The sequence below is a fragment of the Odocoileus virginianus genome, chromosome 10, assembly GCF_023699985.2.
Source record: "Odocoileus virginianus isolate 20LAN1187 ecotype Illinois chromosome 10, Ovbor_1.2, whole genome shotgun sequence".
NCBI lineage: Eukaryota > Metazoa > Chordata > Mammalia > Artiodactyla > Cervidae > Odocoileus > Odocoileus virginianus.
In genome coordinates this window covers 38,024,680-38,050,604 of record NC_069683.1, presented here as the reverse complement: position 1 = coordinate 38,050,604, position 25,925 = coordinate 38,024,680, and the positions used below count along the sequence as shown (strand labels likewise).

Sequence of the window (25,925 nt, the reverse complement as noted above, 5' to 3'; positions counted from 1 at the left end):
CTAGTTCATCCAGTGGATAGACTGCAATTTGTTTAAGCCATCTTCTATAGTTAAACATTTAAATTTAGTGGCTTTAAAAACAAAACAAAACCAATTTGGAAAATTCTGTAATGAACCGCTTATCAGTATGTATATTTACTTTTATTGGATATTTTTCCTTGGGTGTATCAATTAATAATGTTTTTAGCAGCAAGGGAAAGATGGCTTCTCCAGATGGCCTTTAAAATAAGGGGTTATATTTCTCTATAATAAGTTATTTGGAGGCAAGTGACTGCTGGTTTATTTGGAGGCACCAAGGAAGAAAAGAGACAGTAATGTGCATTAAGCCAACCTTCCCCGTCCTGTCACAAGGGCTTCTCAAATGTGTGGAAGCTTCAGAAACCTTCCTGCAAATAACATCTTGCCTGGAAACCTATTTGGAAAGCAGGTTAAAGTGGAGTCACTTTAGTTGAAGTGAGGATGAGGGCTTACAGCCTTATGTGGTCAGCATCCCATCACCCAGTGGAAGGTATTTCCTGCTTTCCAATTGTCCGGCACCCATATCATCTTGCAGTTCATATCTGAGTTGTATGTTTGGGGGACTCCCCATATGTGTGGAGACTTGGGAGAGAGTTCCTATGTCCTCCTGAGAAGCCAAAGACCCATATTCCTTCAGCCCCACCTCCTGCTTTCTTGCAAAACCCAAGGCATGTGATTTAGGTTCAGGCAATCCAGCACTCTTTCCTACGTCTTTGAATCAGGAGCATGTGACAGTATGGAGGTGACTGAGGTCATTTTCCTCTCAGCAGCGGGGCCACATGCACCAGCCGGACTCTGCTTGTTCTGACACGTGTGGTATGGTTCCAGCTGCCTAATGTGCTGGAATTCTCGTTTCCTGACTGTTCTTGGAACCTGGTTGTATAGCTTCCCATTGATTCTGTGAACCTCTGAGTTATTTCAGTGCGTTGACTTTTGGCTTAAGACAGCCAGGGTTAATTTCTCTTGCTTATAGATCCAAACCCAGGCAAAAACATCCTTTCCTGGGAATCCCACAGACAATTCTATGGAATTTCTAGGGTTGCAAGGAGCGGAGTTTAAAATCTGTTGTTTTAGGATTAATCCCTTGAACTGGAATTAAGGGACCAAGGTACAATTTAAAGTTTCTTGGTAATTATTGTCAAAGAGGGTTCCAAAAGAATTGTGTAAATTTACTTAACCACAAATGCTGTGTATTCTCATTGTTTTATTTTTTTCCCAGTATAATGGCAGGGAAATGACTCCTGTTAATGTTTTAATTTGCACATACTTGAAAATATGAAGCTAAACACATTTCCTTATGTTGACTTATGGTTGTATTTCTATTTATGCAAGAGGTCTGTTGATTCCAGCTTTAATTTCTTTTCATGATACCAACTTCATGTAACTTATATATTAATTATTTGAATACTTTCTACAAACATTTTTCTGTTTTATTTTCCTTTTGTTACTTTTCTTTGTGCAGAAGCTTCACATTTTTACATAGTAAAATCTGTTCGTCTTTTCCTTTGTGATTTCTTCTTTTGCTTCAATGCTTGAAAACTTACTATTCATCCAAAGATCTGATGAATAGTGAGTTCAATTTCCTGCCAGTCTTTCTGTGATTTGGCTTTCATATATTTAACTCTTTTATTCATCAGAGATGTATTTTGGAGTATTGTATAAAGATATGAATCTAAATGATCACACTGGGTTTTAGATTGATATGCTTTTGTGAATAAGTCAAGTCTCTGGACTTTTCTTTTGCTTTGTCTTGGGTTTTAATAATACAAAGAATATTGTTCAGGGAGCTGGGACTTGTTATCAAGAGAAATGTGAGTAAAATGAAGAAAGAACTGTAGACAATTGAGATAGAAACAGAGAGAGAGGGCACGACTGAAACAGAGACAGAAAAGCTGAAATAGAGATTGAAATAGAAACAAAGAGAAGTAAAGACTCATGGAGAAAAGATGGTCTCTTTAGCAAGTGGTGGAAGCAAAGTTGGACGGCTTCACGTAAACCAGTGTAGTTAGAAAATGCTCTCACACCAAAACTAAACTCAAAATGGCTTAAAGACTAAAATATAAGACATGACACCATAAAACTCCTAGAAGAGAACATAGGCCAAGTATCATCTGACATTGTTTGACAATTGTGTGGACGTCTTCTCCATACCCTTTCTAGCATTTGCTATTTGTGTGGACAAATGGAATACTGCTCAGCCGTAAAAAGAACGAAATAATACCAATTGCAGCAACATGGGTGGACCTAGAGATTCTCACCAAGTGAAGTAAATCAGAAAGAGCAAGACTAAGAGAGAAAAAAGAAAAAGTAACACCACAGATCACTTAGATATGGAAGCTAAAGTATGGCACAGATGAACTTATTTATGAAACAGTAACAGACAGACATGGAAAACAAACTGACTGTTCCCAAAGGGGAAAGGGAGTGGGAGAGGCATAAGTTAGGAGTTTGGGATGAGCAGATATATACTACTAAATATAAAACAGGTAAACAACAAGGGCCTACTGTATGGTGCAGGGAACAAGATTCAGTGTCCTATAATAAGTCATAGTGGAAAAGAATATAAAAAAGAATATGTACACTTATGTATAACTAAGTCACTTTGCTGTACACCAGAAACTAACACAACATTGTAAATCAACTATACTTCAATTAAAAAGAAAAAAGAAAAAAAAAAAAAAAAGACATGAAAACTCAAAGGGCAAGACATCAAGGAAAAGAAGCTGAGATCTAGTGTAGGAGAGGATTTGGATGTCTCTGGCTTGGAGATTGGCTTGGTGACCACTGAGGCTAGGGCAATGACTGGCAGAGGCTCAGATGTTGTCAAGGGGCAGAATGGGAGGTCTCCTTCTTCCACAACTACCCCATCCAGCTTTAGTCTGTTTATTGGGAACCCCAATTTCCCCACCATTCTCCAGTTGGCTCCAGGTCTAGGGACTGACTCTCAGGGGCCTAGAGGAAAAGATCTTTCCTTTCTCCTATTCATAGTCTTCCTTCTCTCTGATCTGGCTTCAGGCACGCTTTCAAAGAAGGATAAGATCCTGAAGACCAGTCATCTAAAATGGGGGCAGGGGGACTGTATAGACTGAATATCTCTGCCTAGTTCTGAAGTCCCATTATTATCCTTATCAGAGAGGTTGAATAACGGTACCCATCAATAAAAAGTAGATGTGGGATTCGAACCCTGGTCTTATCTAATTCCAAATCTTGTGCTTCTTCCCCATGCATCAAGAGACTGGGCTTATCCCGCATCTCCACTAAAAATTGTCTTCTCCAGAAACCCCTTTGTCTCTGCCTATCTATATGTCATCTTCCCTTCACGCCAGCCTACAGGGCTATTTCCCACCTCTGATATCCTATAGCTCAGGCTTCACTAGGCACTGAGGCCTTGCTTTTAGGCCTCTCTTTAGTCTTCCCTAAATATTGTGGTATTTTTGTCTTGTCTCTTTAACTGAGTTATAACCTGGGACTGTATTTTGGACTTCCTTATATTACTTCACACTTTGCTGGCTCATTCATTCACTTAACAAATGTTTTCTCAGAAATCTCTATGTGCCAGGCACTGTGTGAGGGACTGCAAAAGCAAAACTAAATGTTTGTCAAAAAATATTTTCCAAGTCAGTGGTAATAGATTCCTGCCCTGTAGCACAGCCCCAGCTGCCAGGATGCTCTAGTTGCAGAAAGGTATGAACCAACAGCTTCCTTACTGGTCCCTCTGCTTTGGCCTGAAAATCTGTGTAGAAGAGGCTTTGCTGCTGCTCACTAGCATACCTTCAGGCCTGGACCTTGGGGTATTATGACTCCCAAATACGGTCACTTTTTACTAAGCTCTTATCAAGGTTTGCATCTTTAATAGGTACCTTTTTAAGCTCTCAGTCAGTCAGTCAGTCAGTTCAGTCACTCAGTCGTGTCCGACTCTTTGCAACCCCACGTATCACAGCACGCCAGACCTCCCTGTCCATCACCAACTCCCGGAGTTTACTCAAACTCATGTCCATCTAGTCGGTGATGCCATCCAGCCATCTCATCCTCTGTCATCCCCTTCTCCTCCTACTCTCAATCCCTCCCAGCATCAGGGTCTTTTCCAATGAGTCAACTCTTTGCATGGGCCAAAGTATTGGAGTATCAGCTTCAGCAGCAATCCTTCCAATGAACACCCAGAACTGATCTCATTTAGGATTGACTGGTTGGATCTTTTAAGCTCTAGGTAGCTGTTAATATACCTTTTTTTGACATATTGCAATTTGCAGTTTTGTAGTTTGTAGGTAAAATATTTAATTCTAATAATAAATGTGTATGTGAGATGAGTAGCTCAAATAATTTTCTGAGTGTAAAACTTTTCCACATTCATTTTAAAGAAGTTTTTCACTAATTAATTTGCTTTTCTGGACAGATAATATACATTCACATGGTTCATAATTCAAAAAGTGCCAAAGAATATATACAAGAATAAGTTTCTTTATATTCTTGTAGAAATAAAAAATCAGTGATTGTGGGACTTCCTTTGTGGTCCAGTGGCTAAGACTCTGTGCTCCCAATGTAGGGGGCCTGGGATCCATCCCTGATTGGGGATGGTCAGGGAACTAGATCCCACATGCGTCGTGCTAAGTTGCCTCAGCGTGTCTGACTCAGTGCACTGTAGCCCACCAAATTCATCTGTCCTTGGGATTCTTTAAACAAGATTACTGGAGTGGGTTGCCATGCCCTCCTCCAGGGGATCTTCAGGACCCAGGGACTGAACCCACATATCTTATGTCTCCTGGATTGGCAGGTGGATTCTTTACCACTAGCGTCACCTGAGAAGCCTCACATACCACAACTAAATATCCCACATGCCAAAGATCTCACGTGCTGTAGCTAAGAACTTCTCAGGTGGTGGTTTAGTTGCTAAGTCATAGCCAACTCTTGGAAATGCTTGGACTGTAGCCCCCTAGGCAGCTCTCTCCATGGGATTTTCCAGGCAAGAATACTGGAGTGGGTAGCCATTTCCTTCTTCAGGGGATCTTCCCAACCCACAGATTGAACCCCGGTCTCCTACACTGCAGGCAGTTTCTTTACTGACTGAGCTACCAGGGAAGCCCTGGTAAAGAATGCACCTGCCAATGCTGGAAATGCAAGAGTCTGTGGATTTGATCCCTGGGGTGGGAAGATCCCCTGGCATGGAAAATAACAACCCACTCCAGTATTCTTGCCTGGAGGATCCCATGGCCAGAGGAGCCTGGTGGGCTACAGTCCATGGGGCCACAAAGAGTCCAACGCAACTGAGCCACTGAGCACATCTCCTTGTTTGAATGTACCTTGACTTATTTGATCAGTCTTGAATTAATGGTTATTTAAATTATGCCAATCTCTTGCTATCTGCTATCACAAATAGTGTTTCAGTAAATAATCTCATATATATTATTTTGTACATGAATATACCTGTTAAAAAAGTTATTAGAATCAGATTTGATCAGTCAAAGGACATATAAATTTTATGTGTGTGTTAGTCACTCAGTCATCTCTGACTGTTTGTGACCCCATGGACTGCAGCCCTCCAAGCTCCTCTGTCCATGGGATTCTCCAGGCAAGAGTACTGGAATAGGTTGCCATGCCCTTCTCCAGGCATGTAAATTTATAGTTTTGCTAGATATTGCCCACTCCCAAAGAATGTTTATATGTTGGTTGGCATTCCCCTAGAAAAGTATATTTCTGCTACAATGATTCTAGTGCAAGTAGTATATTGGAAGTTTCAGGAAACACCAGAAAGCTGTGGGTGGGTGAGGGTGACACAGGGAAAGGAAGGCAACCATCAAAGGGCTGTTTTATGAAGCCAACTACGACCGTGGGTGACTGAAATTTAAACCCACTTGGAAGTGATGAGAAATGGTGCAAAATGCTTGCTTCTGGATTTCCCTAAACAAAGGTGAGGAAGCTGACTCTTTCAAGAATCATTGGCTGAAGGCTGCTCTAGGCGCATGAGGGTGTTAAGATAGGAATAGGGAAGTAGGTATTTCCTTGGTTTGGTTTTCTGGTAGCCAGAACAGACTTCCACAGTTCAGAAAACTCCATCAGGCAGAAATGAAATTCTTGGTGTACTGGGTCCTGGGTACATTGAAATTCCAGGATATGGACTGGGTTCAACTAGCAATGAACGAAAATTAGTTTCCCCTGTCTTTTGCTTCACAGTGATATCAAATACTTGCCAATTGTATAGGTGAAAAATAATACTAATAAAACAAAAACTAGTGACTGTGTAGTTTTAATTTTCAGGTCCATTATAATCCACATTGATTTTTAAAATAATTTAAAACTTACCATCTGTCTAACACATCTCTAAATATAAAGGACCCTAACATGTTCCAGTAAGTCATCACACTCTCATCCTACCCTATAAATAGGTGCTATAGTTATTCTTGTTTTAAAACAATAAAGAGATGAGTAAGGAGGTTTAGTGGCCTGCCCTAAACTACTCAGTTTGTCAGTGGTGGGGATGGGATTTCATGTTAGATTTTCTTGCTGGAAAAACTTTTCTAAATGGGATAAAACAAACCAGCTGCTCAACCTCTCAGTTTCTTGATCTGTGGGCTTTCCTGGTGGCTCAGACAGTTAAGAATCTGCCTGTGATGCAGAAGACCCGGGTTCGATTCCTGGGTTGAGAAAGTCCCCTGGGGAAGGAAATGGCAACCGACTCCAGTATTCTTGCCTGGAAAATTCCATGGACAGAGGAGCCTGGCAGGCTACAGTCCATGGGGTCACAAAAAGTCGGACACAACTGAGCAACTAAAACTCACTTCTTGATCTGTAAATCAAAAAGTTGTGACCATCTATTGTTTTAGTCTTCAGCATCCATTCTCCATTCTTTGGATAGCATCAATATTATCACCTGGGAATTTGTCAGGATTGCCAATTCTTGGGTTTTATCCCAGATTTATTAAATCAGAAACTCTTGGGTTAGAGACCAGCAATCTGTTTTTTTTTTTAACAAGCCCTCCAGGTGATTCTGATTCAGGCCTAATTTTGAGAAACACTGGCTGAGAGGAAGGGAAGTAAGTGGAATCCATCTTGCCAACACCAGGGCAAACCCTGCTTAAGACTTGAGTCATATGGGGTAAACACAAACTGAGAGGTACGAAGAGTGAAAGAATTCTGATGACACCATTTGTGTCTCTCAATGTAGTCATCCTTAAAGTTAGAGCAACATATGTATCATTTCATTACATGAACCAATAAATTCTTTTAATTTCAGTTTGAGTTGGATTTCTGTCGCTGACAACCAAACAAGTCCTGACTGTCAAGGAATCGTTTATTCCTCCTTGGATTTCCAAGTGGAGAGATTCTCCTTGAGGACTGGTTCTCTAAGTGTGGTCCCAAGATAGCAACATCACTATCACCAGGGAAGTTGGTTAAAAATAAGATATCAGACCCTACAGGAGACTCAGTGAATCAGAGTTCTGGGGGTATAGCCTAGCAATTTGTTTTAATGAGCCCTGCAGGTGATTCTGATGCCCACTGAAATTTGAAAATCACCAGATTAAGGCTCCTAGACTCTCTCCTCATCCCTTATTCATCCTTCTCCATGAAGAAGGTGTGACTTCTACTTATCTACTTGAATTTGGAAGAATGATCTAGGCATGCTCAGTTTAATTCCTCCCTTTGTTTCCTTTGCGAGCCAACCTAACTAAAGAGGGCAGTTACATGTTCCCCGTACATGCTACGAGTTTTATGGAGGCAGAGCCCCATTAGATGAGGCCTGTAGTTTTTCTAGCCATGCCTGTAACTCACTGGTACATTTATTCTGGGAACTGTGTAAGCAAGCCTATTTGGCCTCATGACTAAGCCATACCCTCCAGTCTATGTCTTATCAGTAGTAAAGCTGACCTTTGGATCTCCCTCTATTGGTTTTCTGTGTCCTACTTCTCAATTGGTTCAAAACTTGGGTGGGGAAGCGGGCTGTTATTTATTGGGTCCCCTAATGCCCCAACACTGAGTAATATAGGAGGCAGAGTAGATCTGTCAAGCCCCTTTCCTCCCTAGCATTTAGGATGCCGTGTCTCACACTGTCACTCCAGGGCTCCCGAGTTTTCCAAAAAGAAAACCTTGTTTGTTCTGACCAGCCCACTGGTGTTGTAGTTGCAGGAGACAGAAGTATCCCATGCCTGTTGGGGAATAGGAGAGACGATTGCAATCACAAAGCATTTCCTTTCAGGTCTCTCCAGAAACTGTAATTCTGTAGGGGCAGGAACAGGGCCTAGAAACCACTGCATTAAAAAAAAAAAAAAAAACAACTTCATAGGAGCTGTCTGTTGTTGTTGTTGAGTTACTGAGCTGTGTCCAACTCTTTGCAACACCATGGTCTGTAGCCCACCAGCTTCCTCTGTCCATGGATTTTCGAGGCAAGAATACCAGAGTAAGGGTTGCCATTTCCTCCTCCAAGGAATCTTCCAAGCCCAGAGATCAAACCCAGGTCTCCTGCACTGGCAGGCATATTCCTTACCACTGAGCCACCAGAGAAGTGCAGGAACTGTCCGCCTTGCCTCATTAGCAGGTTCTACCAGCTGTCTAACCTAAATTCATATAGCTGCATTTGAAGTTGTGTCCTTCTGTTCTGGAGGCTAGATATGTCTTGTTATTTAGTTGCTAAGTTGTGTCCAACTCTTTTCGCGATCCCATGGACTGTAGCCCACCAGGCTCCTCTGTCCATGGAATTTTCCAGGCAAGAATACTGGAGTGGGTTGCCATTTCCTTCTCCAGGGATCTTCCCAACCCAGGAATTGAACCTGCATCTCCTGCATTGGCAGGCAGATTCTTACTGAGCCACCTGGGAAATCTGTGCCCCGCCCCGCCCCCCATAAAGAAAAAGTTCAGCCCACTGCGTTCGCCAGAAATGTCTTAGGTTGTTCAAAAGAAGAGAGAACTCTCTTTCACTCTTTGGTCTTTCGTGAATTCTTTGCCAATCTTTAAAACAGCCATAGTCTCTGTTCTGGTAAGGTGTGTGGGTGAAAGAGAAAGCTGTTTGGATCCCTATAAACCAGACCTGGGTGCTAAGGGAGCTCAGTTTTCAGGGCTCAGTCTCCATTGAGGATCAGGCATGCTTCTCTTTGGAAAGCTGCTGCGGGGAAGAAAGAGAGAAAGCAGCCATCACAGTTCAACCTGCATGATGGAGGATCACGTGGTATTTTTCTATATTTTGACCCTGATTCTCAGTCTTCCTAGAATAGTTAATTCTCCCAGATTATCTAACTACCACTTATTTTTACATTGTTCAATCACATATATACAACTATTTTACAGAGTTAGATCCTATATGAACAATTTTGGCTGCTGCTTTGCCATATTATAAAAGATTGTTCATAAACATAATATTATATTTTTATTGTCTAAAAAGAAATAGAGATTGGACTCCATTAAAATAAAAAACTTGGGCATCAAACAGTGAAAAGCCATAGAAAATGTATTTGAAAATGAAATATCTGATAAGGGTTTGATATCCAGAATATAGAAAGAACTTCTAAGACTGAACAACAAAAAAGCAAACAACCTAGTTAAAAAATTGGCATTGACTCAAACAGATACTTCTCCAAAGAATATACACAAATGGCAAGTAAACATGAAAATCTGTTCAATATCATTAGTCATTTTTTGCTTTTTAGTTGCTCAGTTGTGTCTGACTCTTTTGCGACCCCTTGGACTAGCTCACCAGGTTCTCCTGTCCGTGGACTTTCCCAGGCAGGAAAACTGGAGTGTGTTGCCTTTTCCTTCTCCAGGGAATATTCCTGACCTAGGGATTGAACTCACCTCTCCAGCATTGCAATCATATTCTTTACCACTGAGCCACCAGGGAAACCCCATTAGTCATTAGGGAAATGCAAACCAAAACTACAATGAGATACCACTTCATACCTCTGAGGGTGGTTATTATTTAAAAAAGGAAGAAAGAAAGAAAGAAAATTAAAAAAAAATAATAAAAATTAAAAAAAAAGAAAGAAAGAAAATAGCAAATGTTGATGAAGATGTGGAGAAATTGGAACTCTCACATTGCTGGTGGAAATGTAAACTGGTGTAGCTGCTATGGAAAATAGTTTGGCAGTTCCTCAAAAAGTTAGACATAAAATTACCATTTGATCCAGCAATTCCATTCCTAGGCATATACCCAGAAGACTTAAAAACAGGAACTCAGGTATTTGTACATAAATGTTCATAGTGGCATTATTCTTAATAGCCAAAAACTGGAAATAAGACAGAAGTTCATCAACAGATAGAATGGATAAACAAACAGAATATTCACCCAATAGGATACTATTCAGCCCTAAAAAGGAATGAAGCATAAATATGTGCTAAAATAGGCAGGAACCTTGAAACATTAAAAATGAAATAAATCAGACACTGAAGGACAAATGTTGTATGATTACGCTTCTATGAAATATCTAAAATAGGAAAATTCATACAGACAGAAAGATTAGAGGTTATCAGGGGCTTGGGATGGGAGAGAATGGGGAATTGCAAAACAAACAAAAAAGATTAAAGATACAGAAAAATGAAAAGTGGAAAATAACCTAGGATAACTGAATATCCTGGTGTTCTTTTTGAAAAATTTATTCATAATGATTAAGTACAAAACTTTGGAGTTCAGACTTATGGGTTCAGACAGGTGCACGCTGCCATTAAGTAGCTATGTGACACCTCTGTGCCAAAGCTTTTTTTTTTTTTAATACAAACAATAATAGAACCTACTTTAGTTAGTTGATTTGTGGATGAAATTGGACACAGTGTTAGGCTCATGGTAAATGCTCAGTAATTGGTAGCTTATGGAATTATATATACTGATTTGTATCCTACTCTTCATTTTCCTATATAAATAAAAATTATTTTTAATGGCTACATAGTACTCTATACTATTCTATTCTATATTCTATACTATGGTTATAGCATTATTTATTTAAGTCCCTGTTGTTGAATATTTAGGTGGGTTTTGATTTTTTTTACTATTTAAAAAAACTGCGAGAGCGGACACCCTTGCTTGATTCTTCCTGGCAGCCATGCCTGAGAAGAGTAGTGTGACTTTGGCCCGGTTAGCCTTGTAGGCTCTTGTGTTCCCAAGGCAGTGCACTACATTGAGTCAGGTCCCCAGGCTGGGTTCTGAGTTCTAGTCGTGCTTCTGCTCTGGCGCTAGGTGATGGTGGTGAGGGCAGTTTTCTGTCTGGGCCTTTGCTTCCCCATCTATGGAACGAGAGCATTAGAGGGAGTAGCCTCAGGATGCTTTTCCTGCTTTAAGGCTCTGTGATTCTCTGATGATCCTCCCCCAGCTCTGTTGTGGTCTTCCTTAGGGCTGTGTGTGTACATGCTCCAGCCTGTGTTTCAATTTCTATTCTTAGCAAGGTGATCTTTAATCAAGGACTAGATTTGTGCGTCTGTCTCATCTCAGATGCATGCAGCTTCGGCTGGGTGCAGTTATCAGCCATTCATTCATATCAGAAGCAGGAGTCCATTAAGGAAGAAAGTGGATGGTGGCTCTTCCATCAGCCATGATGAGGATTGAATACTCTCTGATCTGGGGGTTTGTTCCTTTTTGGCCACCAGGCATGGTCTCTATCTGACTCAGCTGTAGATGAGGTCAGGGGAATCCTGGTTTCAGCACCTCCCTCTCCACTCCACCCCTAAATCCCTTCTCTGGGATGGGCCAGGAATGGTATTTCGGCAATGGTTGTTTTTGGAGATGATGAGTAACCAACATTCCAGCTGAAAGGATCATTGTTTGTTCAGATAAAAAGAGTGGACAGGGATGAGTCTACTCCCCTCCAAGAGTTCCCAGTTGTGCTGGTGTCTCAGAGTCCATTTGGGTTTTTAAATACACAAATTCACATTCTTGGTCTGCAAGTATTCTCTGTTTACCAGGTCTGGGGAGGAGTCTAGGTTCTTCATTTTAAGACACTACAGTGGACTCAAAGTGCATTCTAGATGGAGAACATTGGCATGTAGTAGTAGGATTTGCGAACTCTGAAAGGTCACGAAGGCCAGGCAGGTAACATCCAATGGCTAGCGTGTGATCCAAGAGTGCTGATCACTCTGAAGAACAGGAACAAACCTTCTTTCAAGGGCAGCCTGTACTTACCTTTAGCTATTGTCTTATGATAATACTGGCCCGATGTGGCTTGATAATCCATTTAATTTTTTCAAGAAGAGTTAGAAATCTAGATTTGTTTGTTAAAAATTCTAAATTCAAATATCAGCAACCAATTCAAAAATTAAAAAAACTTCTAATTGTGGGCCAAAACATATCTGACTCTGATTTAGCCAAATCTGACTCTGAATCTGCCCAATGAAGTCTCTTGGCAACCTTTTAGCTAGACCATCACTCAACTTAAATCAGAAGAATACAATCAACAGCTCTCTTGATTGGCAGCATTACGTTGTCTCTGTGCTGTGAGGCTCTGCGGGATTCTGGATAACATCCAGCTTGGCATGGGGCAAAGTGCTCTGAGCATAGCAGTCAGGAGACGTATATCCTGCTAACAACTTGCTAGGTGACACTGGGAAGAAATTCTTTCCCTGTTCACAGGATTTCTTCCGGTAAGTTAAGGGGGATGATCTCTAAGTGTTCTTTCCCAGGTTCTGGGTCATTCTTCTAATGAAGATTTATGTACTTACCTATTGTCTTCTATCTACACGAGAAAGAAATTTCTTAGATTAAGATGAAAAGTCATCTTTAATTGGCATGAATGACAACTAGTTCTTTCTTTGCAAATATCAATACAATACCAGTGATTTGTTTTTGCAGGGGAATTTCTTTTTGCTGTAGGCTGTTGGGATATTTTCCGAGAGCAAGAAAGCACTTTGGAACAGAAGGTCTATGTGGAGTGAGCATGTGGGCTTCTTGCTTGCTGAACACTTGACTCTGAGTTAAATTTTTTTTAAGAAATAAAGGTATAGCGTTGATAGGAGGAATATTTTGAAATAAAAAGACATTTCCTTAGTAGCTCAAAGAAAACCCTGCAATTGAATCTTTTATCCTCACAGCTTTGAGATTTAATTCATATACCATAAAATTCCCTTTAAGAAGAATACAATTCAATGTTTTTTAGTGTATTTACAGAATTGTGCAACCATCACAGCTATCTAATTCCAGAATATTTTCATATCTCCAAAAAGAAACCCCATACCCCATATTAGTCACAGAGAATTCCCCCCTCAGTCCTGGCAACTACTAATCTACTTTCTGTCTCTCTAGATTTTCCTATCCTGGACCTTTCATACATATGGAATAATATAATATGTGGTCTTTCATGACTGGCTTCTTTCACTTAACATGGTTTTCAAGATTTATCTATGTTGTAGCATGTATCAATTCTTCATTCCTTTATATTGACAAATAATATTCCATTGTATGAATGCCCTACATTTGTTTTATCCATTCATCAGTTGATGGATAATTTATTCTACTTTTTGGCTATTATAAATAATCTGATGTAACCTTACATTATAGGTTTTTATACTGAGATGTTTTAATTTATCTTGGGCATATAACTTAAGGGTGGAACTTCTGGGCTGTATGGTAACTCTGTGTTTAACTTTTTGAGGAAATGCCAGATTGTTTTCCAAAGCAGCAGCACCATTTAACATTCCAACCATCAGTGTATAAGGGATTCAGTTCCTCTATATCCCTGTCAGCATTTATTATTATTTTTTTGATTATAGTTATCCTAGTGGGTGTTAAGTGGTACCTCATTATAATTTTGATTCTGTAGTTGAATCTGTTCTTGATTGACCTGACCTAGGTTATACATCCATCTATCAGCTAATTACTGTGGCCAGTGGAGGTTGATAATCTTAAATGAATTAGGGTAAATCCCTGCAGGTGGGAGTCAGTCACTCCCAAACTACCTGAGGAAAATTAGGAGACACAATAGGAAAGGAAGGAGAAATGGATGCCTGGGAGGCAACAAATACATGGTTTCTCCAGGATGGGTTTGCTTGCTTGGTTTCAGTGTTGAAATTGTGCTGTACACAGGGATTGTGGTATAGAAGAGGAAGGAAAGAAAATCTTGGTCAGGACTCGGGCAGAGAAGCAGCTCAACAAATAAGCACTGAAATAGATCCTACTGAAAATAAGTTTCTCCCTGAAAACTGTAGTCACTGGACACATATGTGCATACCAGCTTGTATTCATTACCACTTCATCCTCTTTTTCTTTTATCGGTCAAACTATCTTCAGGCCCAGACCCCCTGAGTGCTCCTTTGCAAGATGCAGAGTCATAAAATACTAAGGAATTAGTTACAATTACCTTAGGATCAACACCTGATTCCCCCAGTCTAAATTGTTGCAAATGGCATAGCTATGCTTTGGCTTCCCAGGTGGTGCAGTGCTAAAGACTCCTCCAGCAAATTCAGAAGATGCAAGAGACATGGGTTTGCTCCCTGGGTCAGGAAGACCCTTTGGCATAGGAAAAGGCAACCCACTCCAGTATTCTTACCTGGAAAACTCCATGGACAGAGGAGCCTGGTGTGTTACAGGCCATGAGGTCACAAGGAGTTGGACTTGACTGAGCCCACCACCCCCTACACACGTACATACACAGACACATAGCTATGTCGTTGTTTTTTCCTTTCTTTGGGCTGTGCTGTGTGGCATGTGGGATCTTGGTTCCCCAACCAGGTATTGAACCCATGTACCCTGCATTGGATGAGTGGGGTCTTAATCACTGGACCACCAGGGAAGTCCCTGCATGCTTTTCTTTTCTTTTTTCCTGAGGGATTAATTTTCTTTCTTTTGGATATTTTTGAGATTTGATAAACTTTTCTGATTATCATGTTTTCTCGAAAGGAAAGATTTTGGATTGTATGTTAGGAGGGAAGGAAAGCTGCATAAAGAGGACTCATTCATTATCTTTTTTGATCCTGAAAGATTAAAGAAAATTTCAGGGCTAGAGAGACACTGAGAGAAGCATCAGTTCAGTTCAGTTCAGTCGCTCAGTCATGTCCGACTCTTTGTGACCCCATGAATCGCAGCACGCCAGGCCTCCCTGTCCATTACCAACTCCCGGAGTTTACTTAAACTCATGCCCATCGAGTCGGTGATGCCATCCAGCCATCTCATCCTCTGTCATCCCCTTCTCCTCCTGCCCCCAATCCCTCCCAGCATCAGGGTCTTTTCCAACGAGTCAACTCTTCACATGAGGTGGCCAAAGTATTGGAGTTTCAGCTTTAGCATCAGTCCTTCCAATGAACACCCAGGATACCTAGCCCTTTTTCAGCATTTCCTTTACATGGGTTCTCCTTTCTTTTCTCTTTCCTTTTTTTCTTTCTTTTACATTGCTAATACTGTCTGCATTGTGGCTTTTGTGGCTACTACTGCTGTATGAAAAATCTCCCTTCTCTGGAAAAAAGGGGTGCCTCGATTCCCTGCTGGCTCAGACAGTAAAGCGTCTGCCCACAATGCTGGAGACCCAGTTCGATCCCCGGGTCGGGAAGATCCCCTGGAGAAGGAAATGGCAACCCACTCCAGTACTCTTACCTAGAAAATTCCATGGATGGAGGAGCCTGGTGGGCTACAGTCCATGGGGTCACAACTGTCGGACATGACTGAGCGACTTCACTTTTAAGACAACCATTGTATCGCACTAACAAAGTTAAAGAGATTTGACAACTAAATGCAATGCCTGATCCTAGACTGGATTCTCTACTAGAAGGGAAAAACTGCTCTAAAGCACATTATTGAATTAACTGACAAAACTGGAGTATATATGGTAGACAAAAGTATTCACACCAATGCTAGATTTACTAATGTTGATATGTACTGTGGTTATCTGAGAGAATATCCTTGTTCTTGGGAGGCACACACTGAAGCACTTAGGGGTAAAGGGCTATAATGCCTGTAACCTATCCTCAAAGAGTTCAAAAATTCATTGAAATGTAAGAATTATACACACACACACACATACATTTATCATAAAATATTTTCTTTTCTGCCGTGCTGGGTCTTTGTTCCAACATCCAGGCTTTCTTTGTTTGCAGCGAGCGGGGGCAACTCCAGTTACAGTACCCAGGCTTTTCACTGAGATGACTTCTCCTGTTGCAGAGCATGGGCTTCATAGTTGTGGTGCATGGGCTTGGTTCCCCTGAGGCATGTGGAATCCTCCCGGACCAGCTATTAAACCCATGTCCCCCGCATTGGCAAGCGGATTCTTAATCACTGGACTACCAGGGAAGTCCTGTCATAAATTAATATAAATAACTATATCATATATATATATATATATGAAAGAGAAAAGCAGAGATAGACAGGGGAGAATGATGAAGTGTGATAAAATGCTCACAGTTGAATCTGGGTAACGGCGTACGGGTGTTCTTTATACTTTATAGACTGAGTAAGTGAAAGTCGCTCAGTCGAGTCCAAATTTTTCTATCCCATGGACTCTACAGTCCATGGAATTTTCCAGGCCAGAATACTGGAGTGGGTAACCTTTCCGTTCTCCAGGAGATCTTCCCAACCCAGGGATCGAACTCAGGTCTCCTGCATTGCAGGCACATTCTTTACCAGCTGAGCCACGAGGGAAGCTCGTATTTATAGACTCAAATTATTCCCAAATAAAAAGTTTAAAAACCACAACCAGTTTACTGATTTGTTTTGCACATTCTTTTGTAGGTCAGGAAGGGCTGACCTGGGTAGCTCTTTTTTTAAAAGAATGTATTTATTATTGGCTGTGCAGGGTCATAGTTGCTGCTCAGTCTTTTCTCTAGTTGCAACAGGTGGGGCTACTCTCTAGTTGCAATGTGCAAGTTTCTCATTGCTGAGGCTTCTCGTGTTGTGGGGCACTGGTTCTAGGGTGCACAGCCTTCAGTAGTTGCAGCTTCCAGGGCTCTAGAGCACCAGCTCAATAGCTGTGGTGCATGGGCTTAGTAGCTCCATGGCATGTGGAATCTTCCTGGATCAGGGATTGAACCCATGTCTCCTGCATTGGCAGGAGGATACTTTTACCACTGAGCCACCAGGAAAGCCACTGGGTAGCTCTTGCTCGGGGTCTTTCATGCCTTTGGAGTCAGATATTAGTAGGGGAAGCAGTTACCTGAAGGCTGGAAAGAGCTGGGGTCTAAAGTATCTCACATGGCTGGCAGTTGATGCTGGCGGTCAGCTTGGAGCTTAGTTCAGTTCAGTTACTCAGTTGTGTCTGACTCTTTGCGACTCCATGGACTGCAGCATGCCAGACCTCCCTGTCCATCACCAACTCCCAGAACTTGTTCAAACTCAATGTCCATCGAGTCACTGATGCCATCCAACCATCTCATCCTCTGTCGTCCCCCTTCTCCTGCCTTCAATCTTTCCCAGCCTCATGGTCTTTTCCAATGAGTCAGTTCTTTGCATCAGGTGGCCAAACTGTTGGAGCTTCAGCTTCAGCATCAGTCCTTCCAATGATATTCAGGACTGATTTCCTTGAGGATTGACTGGTTTGATCTCCTTTCAGTCCAAGGGACTCTCAAGAGTCTTCTCCAGCACCACAGTTCAAAATCATCAATTCTGTGGCACTCAGCCTTCTTTATGGTCCAACTCTCACATCCATACACGACTACTGGAAAAACCAAAACTTTGACTAGATGGACCTTTGTTAGCAAAGTAATGTCTGTAATTTTTAATATGCTGTCTAGGTTGGTTATAACTTTTCCTCCAAGGAGCAAGCATCTTTTAATTTCATGGATGCAGTCACCATCTGCAGTAATTTTGGAGCCCAAGAAAATAAAGTCTGTCACTGTTTCCATTGTTTCCCCATTTATTTGCCATGAAGTGATGGGACCAGATGCCATGATCTTAGTTTTTTGAATGTTGAGTTTTAAGCCAGCATTTTCACTTTCATCAAGAGGCTCTTTAGTTCCTCTTCACTTTCTGCCATAAGGGTGGTGTCATCTGCATATCTGAGGTTATTGATATTTCTCCCGGCAATCTTGATTCCAGCTTGTGCTTCATCCAGCCTGGCATTTCACACGATGTACTCTGCATACAAGTCCAATAAGCAGGGTGACAATATACAGCCTTGACGTATAGTCTGTTGTTTCATGTCCGGTTCTAACTGTTGCTTTTTACCTGCATACAGATTTCTCAGGAGGCAGGTAAAGTTGTCTGGTATTCCCATTTCTTTAAGAATTTTCCACAGTTTGTTGTGATCTACACTGTGAAAGGCTTTGGCATAATCAATAAGGCAGAAGTAGATTTTTAGCTGGAATTCTCTTGCTTTTTCTATGATCCAACTGATGTTGGCAATTTAATCTCTGGTTCCTCTGCTTTTTCTAAATCCAGCTTGAACATCTGGAAGCTCATGGTTCTCATACTGTTGAAGCCTGGCTTGTAGTATTTTGAGCATTTCTTTGCTAGCATGTGAGATGAGTGCAGTTGTGTGGTAGTTTGAACATTCTTTGGCATTGTCCTTCTTTGGGATTGGAATGAAAATTGACCTAGGACTGACTGAGCTAGGAATTCAGTTGGACCTTTGACTGGCATGTTTACATGTGGCCTCTCTAGCATGGCAGCCTCAGGGTAGCCAAACTTCACACATTGCTTCTCCCAGAGTGAGAATCCCAAGAGAACAGGTGGAAGCCGCATGGCCTCTTCTGACCTAGACTTGGAAGTTATGCAGCATTGTTTCTGCTGCATTCTACTGGTTCCAAGAGAGCCACTGAATTGTTTCCAAGAACTTGAAGTCATGTTCCCAAACTGCCATAAATGCTTACTACATGCCAGGCACTGTTTTATGTGCTTTATATATATTAACTCATTTGACTCTTACTAAAAAACACCTTGGGCTTCCCTTGTGGCTCAATTGGTAAAGAATCCGCCTGCAATGCGGGAGACCTGGGTTCGATCCCTGGGTTGGGAAGATGCCCTGAAGAAGGGAAAGGTTACCCACTCCAGTATTCTGGCCTGGAAAATTCCATGGACTGTATAGTTCATGGGGTCGTAAAGAGTCGATACGACTAAGAGACTCAATTCACGTCAAAAAACACCTTAAGGTAGGTAATCCTACTGTCTTTATTTTAGAGAAAACTGAGGTACAGAAGTTCAGTAAGCTCCATTATTACACCATTACTCAAAGGACTAGGATTTGCATCCAGTCTGGCCCTAGAACCCATGGTCTTATCTACCAGCCTACACTTCGTTGGTATACAGCTGTGACTCCTACTACATTTGGTTAAACTGCTATACACATAGATACATAGTGAAGGACAGGAAAGCCTGGTTTACTGCAGTCCATGGGGTTGGAAAGAGTCGGACATGACTGAGCGGCTGAAGTACACATAGATAAGCACTTTTCCTTCACAAGCATACTCCCCCAACACAATCAAAATCAAATGTGACACGTCTTACCTTCTCAGCTCGGACTTTTTCAGATGTGGCTTGCTTTCTCTGGAACACTTTTCTTCTGCTTACGTTATTCATGTTTCAGATCTTTTAGGAAGCCTTCCCTGACCACCCACGTGTGGAATGAGTGCTCCTCCTAGGGTCACACTATCCTTGTGATGCCTGACAACTTGCCTGTGGCCCTGGCTGTTTCTCCATTGGATTCTTAGTTCCCTGAGGGCAGGGACATTATTTTATTCATAAAGTGATTTGTAGCACTGAGCACAGTGCCTGGTGTGTAGTATGTAAATAAGTATAATCTCTCACACTCATACCCCTCATATACAATTACGGCACATTTTCCACATATAAACACAGCCACTAAGGCAGATATATCATGTGCCACATTTACTCTTGTCTGTGCGCCCTCAATCATTGTGATTCAGTCTCTGTGACATTCCTCACACCGTAAGCATATCACACACACACAATTATTGTGACAGCTCTCATCTTCAATCACTGTCATGTACTGTTTTCCATACAGTCATGGTCACCATCTGTACTCTTAAAACAGGATATTTACCCTCCTACAAACTGAGTTAAGATGACAACGGCTCTATTTTTCACACACGCCTTTGCATACTTTATTTTTCATCCACACAATCCCTGACAATTCCTGACATACAGTTATGCTCACACACTGTCTGTCTTCTTCCAGCTCCCACACTCACACACACACACTCCTCACTCGCACAAGCACACGCGTACACACCCCGCTCAGTCCAGGAACTGGAGGGGCACACCCGAGGGGGTCTGAGCCCTACAAGCTCACCTCCCGAATCTCAGTCCGGGCCAGCGCGGCCCCGCCCCGCCCCACCCCCTCATGCATATGCAGCATCTCGACCCAGCGGCCCGGCCCCCAGACGGCCATTTGTAGCGGCGCTGGAGGCTGCGTTCGGCAGGCGCTGAGAAGTCGTGTGGAGGAGCGCGCCCCCAGGCCGCCGCAGCCCCTCGCCGTTGCGGTCCCCTCGCTTCTCCGCGCCTCGGGCGGGACCCGGCCAGCCCAGGCGCCGCGCTGCCGTCCTGAACGGCCCTCCAGCAGCTCCCGGCGCCCGGGACCCCCGCCCGGCCGCTCGCCCGCAGCCCGCCGGCCGCACTCGTCCCCGGAGCCGGGCCTAAGGCGGGCGGCGGCTCGGCGTGGCCGGGCTGGGCTCGGCGGCGTCCCCATGGCCGCGGCCGGCTGGCGGGACGGCTCCGGCCAGGAGAAGTACCGGCTGGTGGTGGTCGGCGGAGGCGGCGTGGGCAAATCGGCGCTCACCATCCAGTTCATCCAGGTACCTGGAGCGGGCCTGCCCAGGGCGCCGGGGCGGCGGCGGCGGGCGGGGGCTCCCGCTACCTGTGGCGGGGCGGCCGCAGGGACCCCGCCCCGGAGGCGCCGCGCAGGCCGGGGGTGGGGGGCGCGGGGCGGCTCTGCCCTCCTGTTCTGCGGTCCGGGCGCCCAGCTCGGCGTCCCGGGAGTCGGGCTTCTCAGGAATGTGTCCCGGAGGGCGGAGCTGGCAGGGTGGGAAGCGCAGATCCACCTTATCGCTCCGGCCGCGGCCCGAGCTCTTAGGGAGAGGCAGCGCCGCCGCGCCGGGCTTCCTGCCGTGAGACCGGGGCGCGGGGCGTAGGGCGTGGGGCTGGAGCCCCGCGCGCTGGGTTTCCAGCCGCCCGGGCCGCCTCCTGCACCGTGGGTGAGATCGCGGTGGCAACTTGGCTCCGCGTGGTCTCCGAGCTTCTCCGCGCACGCCGAGCCGGAGCTGCCCGCTTCAAGCGGTGTGTTTCTCTTTGTGTGGGTGTGTGCTTTTCTTTTAAGTAATCTCTTAGGTTATATGTCCGGGTGGGAGTGTGTGATAATACTCCAGGGAAATGGTGGCCTCGAGGAAGTTAAGAATGTTCTCCAATAGGGGTGAGACCATTTCCTAGGAATTCCTGGTGCCTTCCTGCCTCTCCCCGTGCCAAGGTGAAGTTTAGGGTGGGCCAGGCTCGGAGATGACCAGGCTAGGCGTCGTGCGTTCTGTGTCAGTCCCAGCCACTGTCTCCCCCACCCCCCAGTCCTCTGTGGGAGCTGGAGACGGAAAGTCGGGTTGTAAAGGAAAGGGAGGTCGAATTCTTGGTTCTTAAGATTTGCTTGTGGTAGGAGGTTTGAGTGATCTTTTTTGGGACTATTAAAGAGAGAAGCCCCGGTATTTCTCTGCTATTGTCAACCTAAAAGGTGTGGCTTATGGTGGGAGAGAATGAAGGTACCGCGTTGTAACAGGTAACAAAGATACATATCAAGAGCGTTGTGAAAATGCTTTGGTGAAATATACCTGTTTGACCCATTTGCTCTCAGTTGGCATACTTGAATAGCGTATTTCGACTCACTTAATGTATATAGTGACATTAAAATACAGAGTTCTGTAACATAAATGTGATTGTTACCTGTCCAGTTGACTAAATGAGCAATAATTGCTGTTATACCATTTCAAGGTATTAAAAACTGCTGCTGAAACCTTTGTATCCAGGAAGAGATATTTATGTAATGAGCATTTACAGTATACTTGTTAGTGAGTTAAAAAAATTCACACTGAGTAAGAGGTGAGATTGGCTTTAGTATAGGAAGCTGCATAATCAGAGATGCTGCATGTTATTTCTCCTAGGGTCGGGAGAGACTTTAAGTAACTGGCAAAACAAAACAATTTATAGTTAACTTTTTTTGGGAGCTGTAGTTAGGGGGAGGTGGGAGGTTGGCTAGGAGAGAGAATAATCCTGGGTTCCTAGATTAATAAATAGCATTACCTAAAAGATTTAAACCACAATATGTCTTTAACTTATGGGGGTGGGTGGTAATCCCTCTCTATTTGAATCTGTATGTTAATTATTAAGATATTGGAACTTTTTGTTTTTGGAAATAGTATTAGAAACTATTAAAATGTCAGTAATTTGTTTGCTTAATGATTTTCTAAATTCATTTGTTAAAGAAGCACTTCCTTTATGAATAGTGATGTACCTAGTTACTCTAGATGATTTAACAGAAGTAAAACAGGTGTGAGCTTCGAGTCACGCAGAGTTGAGTGCTAGATTTTGCTGTGTTGTTTATTTACTGGGAGAACATTGCCAATGTATTATTTAGCTTCTCTGAACCTCAACTTTCTTTTCAGTAAAATGGGTCTAATCACACATTCTTCATAGTCCTTTAAATTATGGGAACATTCTTAGCTTTGTATCTAGTGTATAGTATGTGCTCTGTTAATGATGGCTCTTACAAGCGTATGTGTATACTTCTGTTAACACATTTAAATGCCAAAAGAGTTCCGAATTGAGGAAAAGTCAGATTGGGAAGGATTGATAAAAGGACTGTGTAGGCGTGATGGTGGAAAGAGAAGGCATGAGGGGGTTGGTCATATGTTAGTTTGGAGAGAGGAGGTAGGCAAGGAGGGGAGGGGGATTGGCCGGTCATTTGGGACCAGTGGAAGGGAGGAATATGGGCTCTGACTTTGAGAAGGCTTTCTGGAGAGGTCGGAGAAGCCAGACCTGGGTGGAGTCTCAGCTCTACCACTTTCTGCCTGTGTAATCTTAGGCAAATTACTTAACCTCTGGGTACCTTAGTTTTTTCCGTCTGTAAGTTGGGGAAATACAAAGTACACTTACAGTTCTGAAAATTAACATCTGTCCAGGGCCTGGAACAATGTCTGATGCGTAGTAAGGCTACAAACATTATCATCATTACTATGTTAATCTTAGCTTATGGAGCCAAGGTGACTATCATCTATACTTAATAGAACTGCTATTTATTGTCCAGCTCCTGGGAAATTAAAATTCATTGTTATGATGGTCTTGCAGTAGTAATGGAAGGAGAGGAGTCTGCAGAAAGATAATAATCTTAACGGGCGGAAGTCAGTCCTCATTGTAGGTGATCAGGATGACAAATCAGTTTTATTTATTTTATAAGACTCCTGAGATACAACACTGTTTTTTACAGTGTTCAGTATGTATTTTTCTATTATATAATCTTAAGTAGAAAAAATATAATGAAAAAATTTGGGAGTGGAGAACTTAAATCCCAACTTTCTTTAAATTGTTGCCTTTTATATATAAAGAGGTCTTCCCTGGTGGCTCAGACGGTAAAGCGTCTGTCTGCAATGCAGGAGACCTGGGTTTGATCCCTGGGTTGGGAAGATCCCCTGGAGAAGGAAATGGCAGCCCACTCCAGTACTCTTGCCTGGAAAATCTCATGGATGGAGGAGCCTGGTGGGCTGCAGTCCATGCGGTCACAGAGAGTCAGACACGACTGAATGACTTCACTTTCTTTCTTTCTATGCATATAAAGAGCTACAAAATTAGGAAATTAAGACAATAATTACTTGATTGAGGTGGCTTTTCCTCTTTAAAAAAGAATGCAGCACATCATGAAACATCCATGACTAATAATATAAAATACTATTAAGGGTAAATGTGTGTACATGAGCTGCTTGTTTCTGTTCATAGTTTTCTGAAAGTTCTATTGGTAAATAGAAGCCCTTGATGATGAGTGGACTTTATAGTTAGAAAATGATTTTAACACTGTGTGGAGTGAAATGGAGAAGAGAGTTGGCTCTCTGGGTTCTAGGTCTCCTTCCTCAGGTGACGCTGGGGATTCTTTGAGTCTTCTGTAATCTCTTTGGGGCTTTATTTTCTTCTCCATAAAATGTTGGGTGAACAAATCGCCTCCTCACTCCTGTGTGATATTTAGGTAATGAATGCTGATCCCATTTTGAGTTGGGAAAACTTTATCAATTGGGAGTTGATTTTCAGAAATAATGGAGTAACCATTGTGGTTTCTGGCAACTCTGAGAAAAGGCCATACATGTTTTTTACACAAAGAGGAATTTCCCAGCCTCTGTTCTTCATTTAGCATCCTTACTTGTTATTCACAGTCTGTCAGATTTGGAGCTGCGTAGGGGTAGCTGAGTTCTCAGGTATCAAGCTTTAGTCAGCCTTACAGCCTGTTAGCCTGGCCTTGACTCAGATGTTGCTTTTTACCTAATGTCTCTTTTGTGCAATCCCCCTCTATTGCTTTTTCCTGGGACAGAGATCTTAGTTTCAAGGCACATGCATTTGTGTTAAAGTTAATTGATCTTGGTAAGTTTAGATTCCTGAATTGCTATTTTGTTGCTACATCTTGAACATGTGCCCTGCAATTGGAAATCACTTAAAGTAACTTTTATCTAAGAATTTGAAATTATACTGTGGATGGCATTGCAGACTTGATGGACAGGAGTTTGAGTAAGCGTTGGGAGTTGGTGATGGACAGAGAAGCCTGGCGTGCTGCACTCCATGGGATCGCAGAGTTGGACACAACTGAGTGACTGAACTGAACTATGGACTTGTCTTTTAGTGTGAAAATTACTATTTTACATTTTCAGAGTAGTTTACAAATGAATTCTTAGCGTTGAAAAATAAGGTACCCCTCCTAGTGTTGTTTTACATACTAGAGATTTCCTCATTTTGTTAGGATGAAATGGTTCTGTTGGCAGTTCCTAGATAAACATGCTAGGCACTCAAGAAAGAACACCTTCTTTTAGAGAATGACTGCTTTTGTTAGAGGAGAAATTCTAACCCAGAGAGTCTTAAAACTCAATTCTTCTTATTTCTAACCTGTGTGTGTGTGTATGTGTGCAGATGTGCGCAAGCCTGTGTCTTGTCTTGGAATGGGACGTTGAAGGAGTTTAGTGGGGATACTTCTGTTGAGTAGGTTAAGAATTCTGCTGTCCCTTGGTATGGTACCATTTGAAGGCAAAATGATGACAGGCAGCTGCCTACTTGAATGGGATTTTTAGTTCATCTGTTTTACTGAAATGTTAAGGGTCTTTCCTAAGGTTTAAAATGAAAGGAGCCTGTTTAATTCGGTGAGGAAAATAAATTGGTAAAGTGAGGAAGGAGTGCAGAAGGAAACTTTCTTGAAGCTGTATTATTTAAAATTTTTTTAAAGATTTCTTTTTCAAATTAAAATTAATCTCACAAAAGAGAAACAGATTTTGTGATGCTACATGACCTTGTTAATTCATTTCTTTTCTTTTTTTTTCTTTTGGTTAGGAAAATAGTCTCTTAGGGTATTTGTTTCTTGTTGAAAAGTGATAGTAAAAGACTTTGACTCTACTTGTAAACAACATAGAGTTAATTGTCATTGAATTTTCTTGAATGACCTTGATCTTGAATTAATTTGGCTAGAGCCACCCAGTCTGGGGTTGAGATTGAAACTTCAAGTAATGTCCTTGGTAGGCTTTTGATTTACTTCTGTTTCTCAAAGAAAAATGTCTCTCAGGCCTTTATGAAAAAGCCGAAGATGTGTATACCTTTACTCACATATTTTCTGTGTAGTTCTGAAAGAAGCAAAGAAATATGACTAAAATTGTGCTACTGGAGTTACTTGTAAATTATATTTTAGTTTCAGCATTTTGTAAAAGCAATAGGATTGTTTATTGGTTATGTAACATTAAATAGTTTAATTAAAATATATTTACAGAGTTTGTAAGTGTTCAGTACTGGATGTATGGATATACATGCCAACATGATAGCTGATGTTGCTTTTGAAAAAATCTTT

The 25,925-nt window shown here is 42.3% G+C and overlaps 1 protein-coding gene across 3 annotated transcripts in view; it reads left to right on the top strand.

Annotated features, from left to right (window-relative positions):
* The window catches only part of RRAS2 (RAS related 2), a 133,061-nt gene that overhangs the window by 35,179 nt on the left and 71,957 nt on the right, over positions 1–25,925 (top strand). The window contains exon 1 of one of the 3 annotated variants that reach the window (XR_011489966.1): positions 20,241–20,655. The exons of 1 other annotated variant lie outside the window; for it this stretch is intronic. Coding sequence is in view for 1 of the 2 variants with exons in the window: in XM_070473404.1 (XP_070329505.1) it covers positions 20,548–20,655 (108 nt within the window). In the remaining variant the exon portion in view is untranslated. Of the gene's footprint in view, positions 1–20,240; positions 20,656–25,925 lie in introns of those variants that run through there. One more of the 3 variants, XM_070473404.1, reaches the window with a different exon arrangement.